The sequence below is a fragment of the Podarcis liolepis genome, assembly GCF_965112155.1.
Source record: "Podarcis liolepis genome assembly, chromosome: 2".
Taxonomy (NCBI): Eukaryota; Metazoa; Chordata; class Lepidosauria; order Squamata; family Lacertidae; genus Podarcis; species Podarcis liolepis.
In genome coordinates this window covers 117,840,738-117,854,306 of record NC_139555.1, presented here as the reverse complement: position 1 = coordinate 117,854,306, position 13,569 = coordinate 117,840,738, and the positions used below count along the sequence as shown (strand labels likewise).

Here is a 13,569-nt window from a genome sequence, read left to right as displayed (position 1 = left end):
TCCAAGCGGGAGATAACTAGAGCATGCACCACTCTGGTGAGACAGTCCATGGGCAGGTAGTGTCTCAGCCTGCGTACCAGATGGAGCTGGAAGACAGCTGCCCTGGACACAGAATTGACCTGTGCCTCCATCGACAGCTGTGAGTCCAGAATGACTCCCAGGCTGCATACCTTGTCCTTAAGGGGCACAGTTACCCCATTCAGGACCAGGGAGTCCCCCACACCCACCCGCCCCCTGTCCCCCCAAAACAGTACTTCTGTCTTGTCAGGACTCAACCTCAATCTGTTATCCGCCATCCATCCTCCAACCTCCTCCAGGCACTCACACGCCTTCACTTTTTCTGATTTGAAAGAGAGGTCGAGCTGGGTGTCATCTGCATACTGATGAACACCCAGCCCAACCCCCCTGATGATCTCTCCCAGCGGCTTCATATAGATATTAAAAAGCATGGGGGAAAGGACAGAACCCTGAGGCACCCCACTAGTGAGAGCCCAGGGGTCTGAACACTCATCCCCCACCACCACTTTCTGAACACGGCCCAGGAGGAAGGAGCGGAACCACTGTATCACAGTGCCCCCAGCTCCCAGCCCCTCAAGACGGTCCAGAAGGATGCTATGGTCGATGGTATCAAACGCTGCTGAGAGATCCAGCAGAACTAGGAAACAGCTCTCACCTTTGTCCCTAGCCCGCCGGAGATCATCAACCAGTGCGACCAAGGCAGTTTCAGTCCCATGATGAGGCCTGAATCCCGACTGGAAGGGATCCAAATAGTCCGCTTCTTCCAAGCGTGCCTGGAGTTGTTCAGCAACCACTCGCTCAATCATCTTGCCCAAGAATGGAAGGTTGGAGACTGGGTTGAGTTGGCCCTATTGGCAGCATCTGAAGATATATTTTTTAAGAAGCGGTTTGATAACCGCCTCTTTCAGCGGGTTTGGGAAGGCTCCCTCACAGAGAGAAGCATTCACTGGTTTGAACATTTGACAGGTTTTCATTATTTTCTCCTTTTGCAAGACAGTGGGTACATTTTACACTTAAAAAGTTACATTTAGTTCAGAGATACAAGTTACATTCAGTAGGGAGACAACATAAAAGTAACATTAAAGAAATAACATTAGTACAGAGACGGTGAACACAATTATAATACAGTATCTCACTGTGGCTGGAAAAGGAAGCAACACAGCAGACTATGCCGTGGTTTTGAGCATCACAGGGTGCAATGCAGGGGGGCAGACAAGGGGGGAGACTTTACTGATAGCAAATATTTATTCCCTTATTGATACAGAGGAAAAGACACCTTGATTCAACTCAAAATTCTTATAACACAATCAAAAAGCATTCGCTGCTCTTTGAGAAAACATTCAGGAACTGCAAAGACCTGGAGACATTTTTAAAAGGGGGGGGGGGAGATCACGTGTTCACTGAGTCATTTCCAGGAAGGGAAACTCCCAGTGGCTGAAAACTGAGAAAACGAAACTTAACTCGGCTTTTGGCGGGAGGGAGCCATGGCTGCTGCAGGGGGTCACATCCAGCGTCTCCACGATGAAGCCACTTGCTCCATCTGCCTGGATTACTTCAAGGATCCAGTGACCATCCCAGAGTGTGGGCACAACTTCTGCCGATCCTGCTTGATCCAGTGCTGGGGGGAATCGGAGGCAGAGGCTTCCTGCCCTCAGTGCAGAGAAAGAGTCCAGAGAAGGAGCCTCATCCCCAACAGGCAACTGGCTAATATGGTGGAAATAGCCAAGAATCTCAGCCTTCAAGAGGGAAAGGAGGAAGGAGGGAAAGGAGGAGTCTGCGAGGAGCACCAGGAGCCCCTGAAGCTCTTCTGCAAAGTCCACGAAGCCCCCATCTGCCTGGTGTGTGACAGATCAAAGGAACATGAAAATCACAAGGTGATTCCTCTGAAGGAGGCTTTTGAGGAATACAAGGTAGGAGATCCCTGGATCTTGATGTAGAAAAATAGCTGTGGATTCTTCTTGGGAGGTTTTCTTTTTAATTCTCAGGTCCAAAGTAGGCATGGCATGAATTGGTGGTGGTTTATTATGTAAAAAGCAGCCCAGGGGAAGAGGGAGTTTAAGTCTTTCTCTCTTCCAGGGGGACAAAGGGATCTCCCTTGATATCCCTGAGAAGCATCTGCAAAGACTAGGTAGAAGTCTGTAAGCAAGGGGTGACCTAACTGGGTCCCTGAGCCCCACAGGGCTGGCACACAAAAAAGGTAGCTGGTCCAGGGAGTCCTGGATATTATAGCAAGACCACTGGGCGCAAGAAGCCTGTATAATATTCACGTCCTCTCTGTGTGTCTCAATCAAACCTGAGTTTTCCCTTTTCTCTTTAGGAAGAGATCTGTCGCCGCCTGGAGATTCTGAGGAAAGAGAGAGAGGAAATTCTGGCCTATCAAGCAGCCCTGGACAAGGAAAGCGAAGACCTCCTTGTAAGTGCCACTCTTGTTACTAGGGAGGGAAGAAGCACTTGAAGAGTCGAGTCAGGACTGAGGAGGGGTGGGGAAATCTGCCCATTTCAGCTTCTCCCCATTTCTCATTTCTGCATATCAGTTTGTTTATTCATTTATTATTCTGAAAATGAATCAGATGTTAGGGTAGCTACTTTTTTGTATAAATATTTTTATATATACTTTACCCTCATAAATACATTTTTGTGAACATTGTGAACATTACCTTGAACAATTCAGAGGTGTGGATTTCAAAGGATTGCTCTGTTTCGTTCTCCATACTTTTTCAGCAATAGCAACTTAATTCAAAGGTAAATTTACCTTTGAATGCAGCCAATTTGAGTTTACGGTGGTAGGTTTAGTTACGAACTTAATTTGTTCTGGAGGTCCGTTCTTAACCTGAAACTGTTCTTAACTAGAGGCGTGCTTTCACTAATGGGGCCTCTTGCTGCCGCTGCGCTGCCAGCACACAATTTCCATTCTCATCCTGGGGCAAAGTTCTCAGCTCACGGTAACTCTTCCAAGTTAGTGGAATTTGTAACCTGAAGTGTTTGTAAATTCACTTTTAAATGCAGCTAATTTGAGTTTCCCATTGTTGTTTATTACATGAATAGCAGTGAAAGAGAAGCCTGAGAACTTGTGAGCTGAGAGGGTTGAAGTAGGTCAATTCAAATCCTGATTTACCATAAAGATTTGTCCATAAAGAAAGAGTTGTCTTTCTAAATGTGCGCTATTGTTCATCTTAAGGAAATTCAGGGAGCTATGGGGATAAACTCTGCACTTTCTCCTCATTCTCCTGTTTCTGTTGCCTTCCTACACCTCAATGGTCCCAGTCTAAATTGAGGGTGTTTTATGTCCATGGACGTTCTCTGGACAGCTATGAACTCTGGTTATGCCGTGCCCCAAATCATGCAGTGAATATCCTGTGGGGATGTTTAGGGAGGCAGGAGAAAATATATTATTTTATTATATCCTTCCTTACTTTTGCCAGCAAGTTCTATAACTTAGCAGAGTTGTTAAACAATCCCCCTTTTAAATTACACAGCGGTTACCTAGTTGCAGGCTCATCTGAACCTCACTATTTAGGATTCCTGGTTTCCCTATTTTATATCCGTCCCAAAAGAATAGATCGTCTGATTAAAGTTATCATAAAACTAGTTTACTTACAATCATCCAGTTCACAATAAGATTCCTGAAGGCAGACTTAATTTACAGAACAACATATAACTTTGTGAATTATCCCATAAGGGAAATAGTCTCAAGTGTCTGCGACTGAGCAGTCACTTCTCCTAACTCTTAGGAACACACAATGGAGAAGACACAGAGCGGAACATGGAGGCCGTGCGCTCCTCTCCCAAGAACAGGCCACACTCACATTCACTCACATGCAAAGGAAGTCTGTCCCAGCTCAGGAGGAACTAGCAAGTTTTCTCCTGAGTGATACAAAGCATTCCTCAGCATGTGCATTGTAGGACTGTTGTATTTGACTGCAATACAGTGGTACCCCGCAAGACGAATGCCTCGCAAGACGGAAAACCCGCAAGACGAAAGGGTTTTCTGTTTTGGAGGCGCTTCGCAAGACGAATTTCCCTATGGGCTTGCTTCAAAAGACGAAAGCCCATAGGGAAATCTCTGGGCACCTCTTTTAAATGCTGGTGGTGGGGAGCAAAGCCTTTCCCCCCCTCCGGCCTTCAGAAGAGGTCCAGGAAGGCCGGCGGGGGCCGAAAGGCTTTGCTCCCCACCGCCAGCATTTTAAAAGCAGTCCGGGATAGCAGGGAAGCGCTTCCCGCTATCGCGGACGGCTTTTGAAGGCAGGCGGGGGGGAACAAAGCCTTTCGCCCCCCGCCCGCCTTCAGAAGAGGTCCAGGACCTCTTCTGAAGGCGGGCGGGGGGCAAAAGTATTTGTCCCCCCTGCCTGCCTTCCCAGGGGCTTTTACATCGCCCCGGACAGCGCCAGCATTTTAAGATCGCCCCAGACAGCGGAGAAGTCCTCCGCTGTCCTGGGATTTTTTAAAATGCTGGGGGTGGGAAGAAAAGCCCTTGTCCCCCCCCCCCCAGCCTTCAGAAGAGGTCGGGGGACAGACTGTCCCCGGACCTGGTCTGAAGGTGGTTTCCATAGGAACGCATTAATTGATTTTCAATGCATTCCTATGGGAAACCGTGCATCGCAAGACAAAAAACTCGCAAGAAGAAAAAACTTGCGGAACGAATTAATTTCGTCTTGCAAGGCACCACTGTACATTTTTACATCCCACATATCCATGGCTAGGGAAAAAAAGCTCCTTCCTTTAGGCTGTATCCCTCTGCAAAATAGAAGTCAACAGAAACAGCAATGAAGAGGGCCTCCCCTCAAAATAAAGGTTTACTTCTTTAGCCACTGGAGGTTTCATGTCTATGAAAAATCAGAAGTGACCTCCCTGTGGAATTCTCACAATTCTCTTCCTGATGTTTTGAAGGCTGAGCACCTTCCACACTCAGACCTCCTCTTTTCTTGCAGAAATTAACAGAAACGGAGAGGCTGAAGACCGTGGAGAAGTTCAGAGAACTGCGCCAGTTCCTGGAAGAACAAGAAAAACGTCTGCTGACACATGTGGAAGAGGTGGAGAAGGAGATTGCAGAGAGAAGGGATGAGCAGCTGGCCAGACTCTCCAGGAAACTCTCCTCTCTTGAGAGGATCATCCAGGAGATGGAGGAGAAGAGTCAGCAGCCAGCGAGTGAACTCCTGCAGGTAAGATGGTGGCAGGAACAGCCCAAGGCTCCTGGAAAAGGCTGCCCCTTTCATGTATGCAAGGAGTGCAGGGGCTGAGATGATGGAGCCTCTAGTCAGGTTTGTAATGGACAGGAAGACCCAAGAGACCTGGGATGCTTAACTCACCTGAATGCAGACTAGAGATTCTTCTGTGTTCTTGATGGAACGGGAGCTGATCTTCTGCTCTTCCGTCTTGACAATGCTGCCTTCCTGCCCTTTGAGGGGCTTCACCAAGGATTCAGGCCTCCTTCTGACATGAGCCAGTCTCTGGACCAAGCTTCTCTTCCCATTTCCTCCACAACTTCTTTGTTGATCCCCTTCCCCATGGATACAGATCGGTCCAAAATGGTGCTCAGTCACAGTGACCAAAGAGCAAGACAGAGAGACTCATCCAGACTGCTGCTTGTCCCACCCCTTTCCTCCAGGAAAACCCACTGTTTACTGCTGAATTAGAGCAAACCTCAGCCAGGTTTTCTCCGGATTGATGTTTGCTTTGATGTTGCACCAAGGAGCAGGTTTTTCCCAAGGGAAAGCGGCAGGGCAAAGGCAAAACCACTTGGACTCGTGTTTTCTGGGCACAGGAAAAGCAGAAGTGTGGGTGAGCCCAAAGAAACACGGAGTTGTTTTATTACCCCTTTGGAGACATTTTATAGAATCATTGAATCATAGAATCATAGAGTTGGAAGAGACCACAAGGGCCATCGAGTGCAACCCCCTGCCAAGCAGGTGCTTTTTTTATTTCCAGATGGAAAATAGAATTTGAAATTTGGGGACTGGGATGGTGCCCTGGCAGGATTATCCTGTAGGCATATGTTTGTCTGAATAGCACAATGCAAACTGGATTAAAGTTATTAAAATATGGAAATGTGGAGATCTTGAAATCTCAGAACAATTAATAATTTCAGATTGGAAAAATAAAAGCTGTGAGAAACCCAAACTGGCTGATTCCGCCATCCCTCCCCAAAATCTTGGCATGTGCCAGGCAGACTGACATCCGAGGGCCAGGGTCTGAGGGGGTCTTCCTAGTCTGGCCTGTGGTGTGCAGTGAATTCCCTTCTCTTTTCCCTCTAGGATGTGAGAAGGACCTTGCAGAGGTAAGTGGATCTGGCTCATTTCCATTAGCATCACTCTTTGAAGCTTAGATGCAAGAACCTCAGACATGGCCCTCCAGGGGCTGCAGGTGGGAGACTGGAGGACTCACTCCCTGCAGCACCTCACAGGTAAAAGTAGAGCCCCCTCTTCTGAACTTGTAGCCCCCCAACTCTCCCTCCAAGGTTCAAGGTCAGCTGCCTCCTCCCTCCCTCCCCACATCCCTTCACAAAGGGATGGGGGCTCTTTTCTTTCTCTTGCACTTTCTGTTTATTCACTTGGTGGTAATTTCAAACATCTAGAAGAGAAAGTCCCAAAGATGCTTGGGAAGAGCTTAGGACATATTTCAATGCCCAACTAGAAGCCCCCCAACTCTGGTAACTCAGCCCCTTTGAGGCACTGAGGGAGGGAAGGTCTGTTGGTCTAGAATGGGTGGGTTCTTTTTCTTGGGAGCGTTTCCACCGTGAGAAGCTGAAGCTGGTCTTGAGTGGGGGGTGAAAGTCCAGTTGTTTCCTGCCTCTGGAGGGAGAGTCCCATGGGGCATGGGGTTGTGCCGTTCCTGGGTGAGAGAGGGGGTGAAGGGAGGGTGGAGGTTGTTTTCCTTGACCATTTGGCAGCTTTGGACATCACTCACTTCCTCTGGGGAGGCTCAGGGAGGGAGGGATTGCAGGCATTCCACCTCAGGGGTTTGGTTCTTAAGTCCTGGCACCTTCCCAGAAATTTGTTAGGGAGCAACATTGTTTGAAGCCATAGGAGCCCTCCGGTGGTGTCGCTTGGGATTACATCTTGTCCCTTGTGAAGTTTAGCATCCTTACGAAGCCACCGACCAGGGATTGGAGGTGGGTGTCAAGAGATGAAGCTGAATCCTGGAAATTACCTGTTGGGAGATGAACTTCAACTTTCTTTAGGTTATTGAGATCTCCTGCAATAATTAGGGAGAAGGGGCCACAATGGGGCCATTCATTGTTTTTCTTTTCACCAGGTATGAGGAAAGAGAGAGTCCAGAGAAGCCACTGGCTTTCCCTCCAGAACTGAGGAACAGGATCTTGGAATCCTGTGATCTAAATCACCTTGTGAAGAATACAATGAAACAATGGAAAGGTAATGAATAATGGTTGCCATGATTTCAAACTGGGAATTCTGTTACTTCTTCAGAACTGGACATGCCAGGCTCTTATTGCATGGAATTGAGTAACCCCAGGATACCTTCCTTCTTGGTGCTCCAGCCTTCATTTCCTGTCCCCCAGAATGGCCCATGTATATTGTGATGCTGGATCCTGTAAAGAAAGCCTGAACCAGAGTGTAGAGCAAAGTCAGGATTTTTTCCTCCCATGTGCCTCTGTTTACAGTTATACGAAACCTCCTTTTCCTTGTGGTTCCCTGTCTGCACAATCTGAGTTTGTCCTTTTGGAGGTTCTCCTGCTCTGAATGGAGTCAAAGGGCATTAAGAACCCCCCCATTCCCCCTCTGCCTCCTGCTCAGGCTTCTTTCTCAGCCGTGGAGCCAAGGCCTGAGCTGCCTCCTCCTCAGACGTCCCCCTGCAGCTGCCATATCTAGGGCTTCAGCCTTCAAGATCTCCTGAGAGTTCCCCCATTGAGAGTGGAAGCAAGAGCACATGAGCCCCAAAGGGCACAATTATGCTTGTGAAGAACCTTAAAGATTTGTAGAAGGTTTGTGAGGGAGGACTTTCTTTTGCCTGAGAGCTCTGCCAATCCTTCCACAGCAACCTTTGCTTCTACTTATGTTTCACAATTTTGGCTTTAATGATTCCCTCCACCACTTTACTTGGGGAAGATGTTAAGGCTGCCTCCATCTCCCCTCTGCCTCCTTTTACGGGATTCTTATTGCTCTGCCTCCCCTCCAGTCCTCCAATGTAGAGCCCAATTTCAGGGACAAAGTTCAGAGACCAGCAGGATTCATGCTGTACGGAGATTTATTTCTGGTGGAAGAGTGTTGCCCTTACACTTTATATCTTTTTGCTTCCTCAGATGCTCTGCTATTCAGTGATCAGATTCAGAAAGGTAAATTTCCAGGAGAGGAACAATTTCACAGGAGGGATGGGGACTGATATTTCATGGGTGTTAAACCATCTGCTCTGCAGACTTTGGGACCCCCATCAATGGTGTAACTCTGGGTAACAGTCCTCTAGTGGCGTTTGGGTTCTTTGTCTGTCCCATGAATGAACTGGGAGGGAGGTTGAAGACTTGGATTGGGGGCAGAGCTTGTCCCTGCCAAGAACCTGCACACCAGTCGTCTGTTCCTTTCCTGCCTATAGACTATTATCCTGTTTTTTTATTTTATAGATTTTGCTTTCTTTCATAAAATGTATATACTGCTTTGTGGTAGGAAAAAGCCTCAGATCCTTACGATATATTACAAAAGCCCTTAAGGAGGATCCTGCAGAGTCAGTCCAATGTCCATCTTGTCGAGTTCTCATGTATAAGGAATCTCCCTTGCATTTTGTTTTCCCTCCACATAATCTGGAGAGGTTCTTTTGGGGCTTCTCTTGATTTGCTTGGATTTTCCCCTCGTGAAGTGTGTTAAAAAAGGCACCCGCAAGCACCCAGTCCCTCCTCCACCTCCTGCCAGGCTGGTCTCCCAGCAGCAGAGCAAGGCCTGAGCCGCCTCTTCCTCAGAGTTTCAACCTCACCAGCCCCATTTCTTGTGCTTCATTTCATTTGTGGATTTTGAATGATTGTATTCCGCCATTTTCTAGTATGGTTTACCATTTCTAATTTTCCCATGAAATCATGGAATGGCAGAGTTTGCAAGGATCCCAAGAATCATCTAGTCCAGCCCCTTGCAATGCGGGAATCACAGCTAAACACGATAGTTGTTTTAATTCCTTAGGCCTAGTGATATTACATTCTCAAGAATAATCTTTTGGAGAGTAGTCCTACAGTTGTCGTCTTTGCATGATTTCATCTTTTGCTTGAAATAAGGAAACAACAGATGCTATGATTTGGTGATGTTTTGTAAAAAAAGATTTTTTTTTAGCTACTGCATTGTAGCCTGTTAAGCCTGTCTTTTTGCTTCCTCAGATGTTCAGTCATTCAGAAATCTTCTGAGAGGTAAATTTCACCTGGAGACCCCAATTCACAGGATGGGAGGGACTAGTGTTTCATGGGGGTCAAGAGTCTCTTCTGTACAGCCTGACTCTCACCCCTGCTGTTTGTACCACAAAGGCAGAGAGGGTGGACTTGAAGGTGCAGAAGGCAGGGAGAGAAATTGCCCAGAAGGATCAGATAAAAGAGGGAAGAGTTTCATTCCTGCCTAGAGAGAGTTGGGTTGCTTTTCCATGTGACCTTTTTCTCAGACAGGTCCTCTATTTTCATGATTAAAATTTCTCCCCTAGGCGGATTTTTTAAATTTGGCAAAATGTCTCAAGTTGTTTGGTTTGGTTTACAGTAACCCGTGAAAAAAATTTCTAGTGCATTGGACTCAGATCTAAGGCACCCAGCTAAGCTAGCCTAGAGCAGAGAATCACAACAGAGCAGCATCTTAAGCTAGCCACGTCCTGTATAAAACCCTTCTCTTGTGGCTGAACTAAAAGGACGCTGGCTCAGCTACAAGATCTTGGAGAAGGAGTCTGGGAGGGCGAGAGTTAACAACCCCCTGCCCTTAAGGAAAGTCCATATGTACATGTTTAACAGTTTAATAAATTGTTCTGTGCACACTTGCATTCACAAAGATGGGAACATGAGCCCAAATATTTCCATGTGGCAAGCGAGGGAGCAATATGTATTATTATTCTTTGGTTGTTGAAAGTTAAGAACATTGCTACTAGCAGTATATCACAGCTTCGAAAGCCTACATAGAGCAGGGGTATTTAAAATGAATGTCGTCATAGCGATCCATGGTTAAGAGTAGAAGTTGGCAAATGTGTCCTCTTTTTTGCTCTTCAAAATACGGCAACCCAACACTTGCCTGTCATGACTGTCTAAGCTCCTAACTGGTAAATTTTTGAGTTATTCCCCCTTCCCTCCATGGAACTTGTTAAGTTGTGGGTTGACATAGCAGACGACACAGCGATTTCTCCAAAGCAGCTCTTTATTTTGTAAGCTGGAACAGAACTAAGCTGAGGAGCTCAGTCAGCCTGCTTATATAGAGCCCTAGAACAATGTAACTGTTGCCATTTTCTAAAACTATCCAATCACTGAACATCACTTTTCGATCCTTCATTTACATACAAAACTATCCAATCACTGAACATCACTTTTCGATCCTTCATTTGCATAACTATCTACAGTATCCCCCTGCTGGCCCAGGGTGAGAACTTCAGTACATAACAGAACTAGTCTTATGTTATATATTACATCCAAAAGAGAAGCATGGAATAAGCCGTCCTTTGTAAAATTGCCCTGCCACCTTCCTTTTCTTACCTGGCAGCAAGGACCTGCCTTTTCTTACCTGGCAGCAAGGCCTAAACTTCCAAGATGGTAGAGAGGAAGGCAAGGACAGGCCAAGTGGGTGAGAGAGATGGAGGAATAAACAGGCTCCCCACTTAGCACTATTTTCACTTGTAGGCACGAGGGCCAGAACGTGACCCCCACGAAAGTGAGGGGAGGCCTATATGTGGTTTAATGTTGTATTTTTATGCTGTGAACCACCCTGAGACCTATGGATAAAGGGCAGTATGCAAATATAAAATTATTATTATTATTGTTGTTGTTGTTGTTGTTACAGGGGGTCCTCATATCCCATCCCAACCCAGAGCTCCCCAAAGGCCAATCCCCTCTCCTGTCTCCTCCAATTCTCCTCTCTTTCCCCTTAGATAACACAGAAGAGATGAGTAAAAGGTTTCCTGGGTGGTTTTTCCTCTTAGAAAATGCCTGGGATGAGAGAAGGGCAGGCACAATACACATTGAATAGAAGAAAGTGAAGGAAACTAATTTAAAAACCATCAAGGAAGATATTTATTCTGATGAGAGTCTGCAAGGAGGAGTCTCAGTCTTGCATGCGATGCAAAGAAATCCCCTTGATCTGAAAGGGAATCTGGGGTTTCTGGGTGTTATTTATTTATTTATCAAGGTGTCCATTTCTGTCTCTCGGCTGACTCTGCCTAATCTTCTCTTTCCCTCATCTTCTCCCCAACAGCAAATGTCACTCTGGATCCAGACACAGCCCATCCCAGGCTCATCCTGTCCGAGGATCAGAAAAGCCTGAGTAGGGGAGACAAACCTCAAGCCCTGCCTGATAATCCTGAGAGATTCAGTGACCGGCCTTGTGTGTTGGGACGTGAGGGATTCACAGCAGGCAGACATTTCTGGGAAGTCACTGTGGAAAGTGGGGGGTGGTGGGATGTGGGAGTTGCCAGGAAGTCTGTGGAGAGAAAGGGCAGCTTCTCCTTATTCCCTGAGAGAGGGATCTGGGCTGTGGGGAAGTGGAGAGAGAAGTACTGGGCCTGCACGTCCCCTAAACACTCTCCTCTGTCCCTGTTTTGGGAGCCCAGGAGGATCCGGGTGACTCTGGACTGTGAAGGGGGACGTGTGTCTTTTTCTGACGCTGACTCAGGAGCCGAACTCTACACGTTCTCAGGAGCCTTGTTCTCTGGACAGACCCTCCTCCCTTTCTTTGATCTGGAGGGAAATTATAAAACCCAGCTCAGTATCTCCTGAGGAGACTAAATCTGCCTCTCAGGCCCAGCAGGAGTTTCTCTCCAGACCAGAGTGACTGACATAAAAACCATTCACCCGCCAAGAGCAGGTTGGGCAGTTTTCCAAGGGCCCTTTGAGAGGATTCATTCCAGTCAAAATCAGCAGAAATAACCGAACAAAAATGGGTTGCTCTTGCTTTGCATTTTCTTTCCATTTCCCAGAATTTCCTCTGCAGCTTACTTCTTAAAGAGACAGTCACACTTTTAGGACTCCTAATAAATTTTCTCACCAATCTTGTTTTCCATTTGAGGTGTCTGATTTGGCAGAGGACGATACTCTTAATCCCAGGGTTGTGGGTCTGAGCCCCACGTTGGACAAATGTTTCCTGCACTGCATGGGGTGGGACTAGATGACCCTCAGGGCCCCTCGCAACTCCGTAATTCTAGGAAACCTTCCTCTCCCCACAAGACCTTATGCAGCTGTGAAAATGCATGCATCGTTGGATTAATAGAGGACAAAAAAATGAACCCCTTCCCCCACGTCAGGCAGGATAGCTCCTTGCTCTGGAGACCTAAGACAGGAAGAAAAGGAAAACGAAATTGAACAGGGCATCATCTTCAAATGCCCTCTGCAAATACAGCCTCGCCATCTCCACACATTGTCAGAAGTAAACCTTATTGCATTGAGTGGGGCTTCTGTTCAGTTAAATGTGTTTTGAGTGGATGCATTAACGTTCCTTATTTACAGGCTGCATTCTGTCTGTCGGGGGCATCAAATGGGGTGTCCTCTTGATAGTGCTGGACTTCAACTTCCCTCCAACCCATCCAGCATGGCCAGGGGTCAGAGAGGACGAGAGTTGCAGTCCGGCAGCTTCCAGAAGGGGCTCCATGGGCTGTGCTGCCCCATACATTATGCAGGGCACCTTCCCTGTGTTCCTGAGCCCCACCCCAAATAAACAGTGCTCCCCCAAGGAGCGTCATTTCGCCAACAGGTGCATCTGATTTCTCTCCTTAGATACTAACTGCTGGAACAACACATGCCTGTGGAATTGACCTCTCTCAAAGATCAGGCAGGACTAACTCTGGCTCCACTATCAGGGACACTGGCTACTGACCGGTGCAGCCTGCTCTCCTTTCCCTGCGTTTTCCACGGGGTGGTGGCACATGATGGAATAAAGACACCTCCCCCCCCCACCTGCCTAAGGGCTGCCTCCCCTTGCTCCATCCCCTATATGATGTTGGCCTCGTTTGTGTGTCATCGTACGTTTCCATGGGAGCCTCCACTCACCCCGTGGAAGGAAGGACACAAAAGTGTCCCATTTGGTCCAGCGCCCAAGAGGGGCCACCCAGACGCCTGTGGAAAACCTGCAAGGAGGACCAGAGAGCAAAAGCAGCCTTGCCCCCCCCCCCTGCAGCCTCCAGAAACCGATCTTTACAAGCATGGGCGCCAACTTGAATAAAAATATTTTTGGCAGGGGGAGCAGATAAGCCCTAATCCCCTCCACCTTCGGCTTGGTTTTATCCCTCGGTCACCTCCAGCCCCTTCCCCTGCTGCTTGGCGGTGGCACGCACCCCTTGCCCCGGGCACCCTGAGTTGGGGGTCTGGCCCGATGCCCACCCCCACTGCTGACAGGCAACACCACGCAGCCCCTTCCACACCATCCTTGGTCCAAAAAGCAGCCCTCA

General features: G+C 47.7%; 1 protein-coding gene across 4 annotated transcripts in view; it reads left to right on the top strand.

Moving 5' to 3' along the window:
• Window positions 1–1,441: 1,441 nt before the first annotated feature.
• The window catches only part of LOC310701488 (zinc finger protein RFP-like), a 221,327-nt gene continuing 209,199 nt past the window's right edge, over window positions 1,442–13,569 (top strand). Inside the window, exons 1-8 of one of the 4 annotated variants that reach the window (XM_083492448.1) lie at window positions 1,442–1,928; window positions 2,336–2,431; window positions 4,947–5,177; window positions 6,270–6,292; window positions 7,270–7,388; window positions 8,276–8,308; window positions 9,329–9,358; window positions 11,385–12,570. In XM_083492448.1, coding sequence (XP_083348574.1) covers window positions 1,503–1,928; window positions 2,336–2,431; window positions 4,947–5,177; window positions 6,270–6,292; window positions 7,270–7,388; window positions 8,276–8,308; window positions 9,329–9,358; window positions 11,385–11,905 — 1,479 coding nt within the window. In that variant the 5' untranslated portion in view covers window positions 1,442–1,502 and the 3' untranslated portion in view covers window positions 11,906–12,570. Of the gene's footprint in view, window positions 1,929–2,335; window positions 2,432–4,946; window positions 5,178–6,269; window positions 6,293–7,269; window positions 7,389–8,275; window positions 8,309–9,328; window positions 9,359–11,384; window positions 12,571–13,569 lie in introns of those variants that run through there. The other 3 variants (XM_083492440.1, XM_083492442.1, XM_083492438.1) reach the window with 3 other exon arrangements.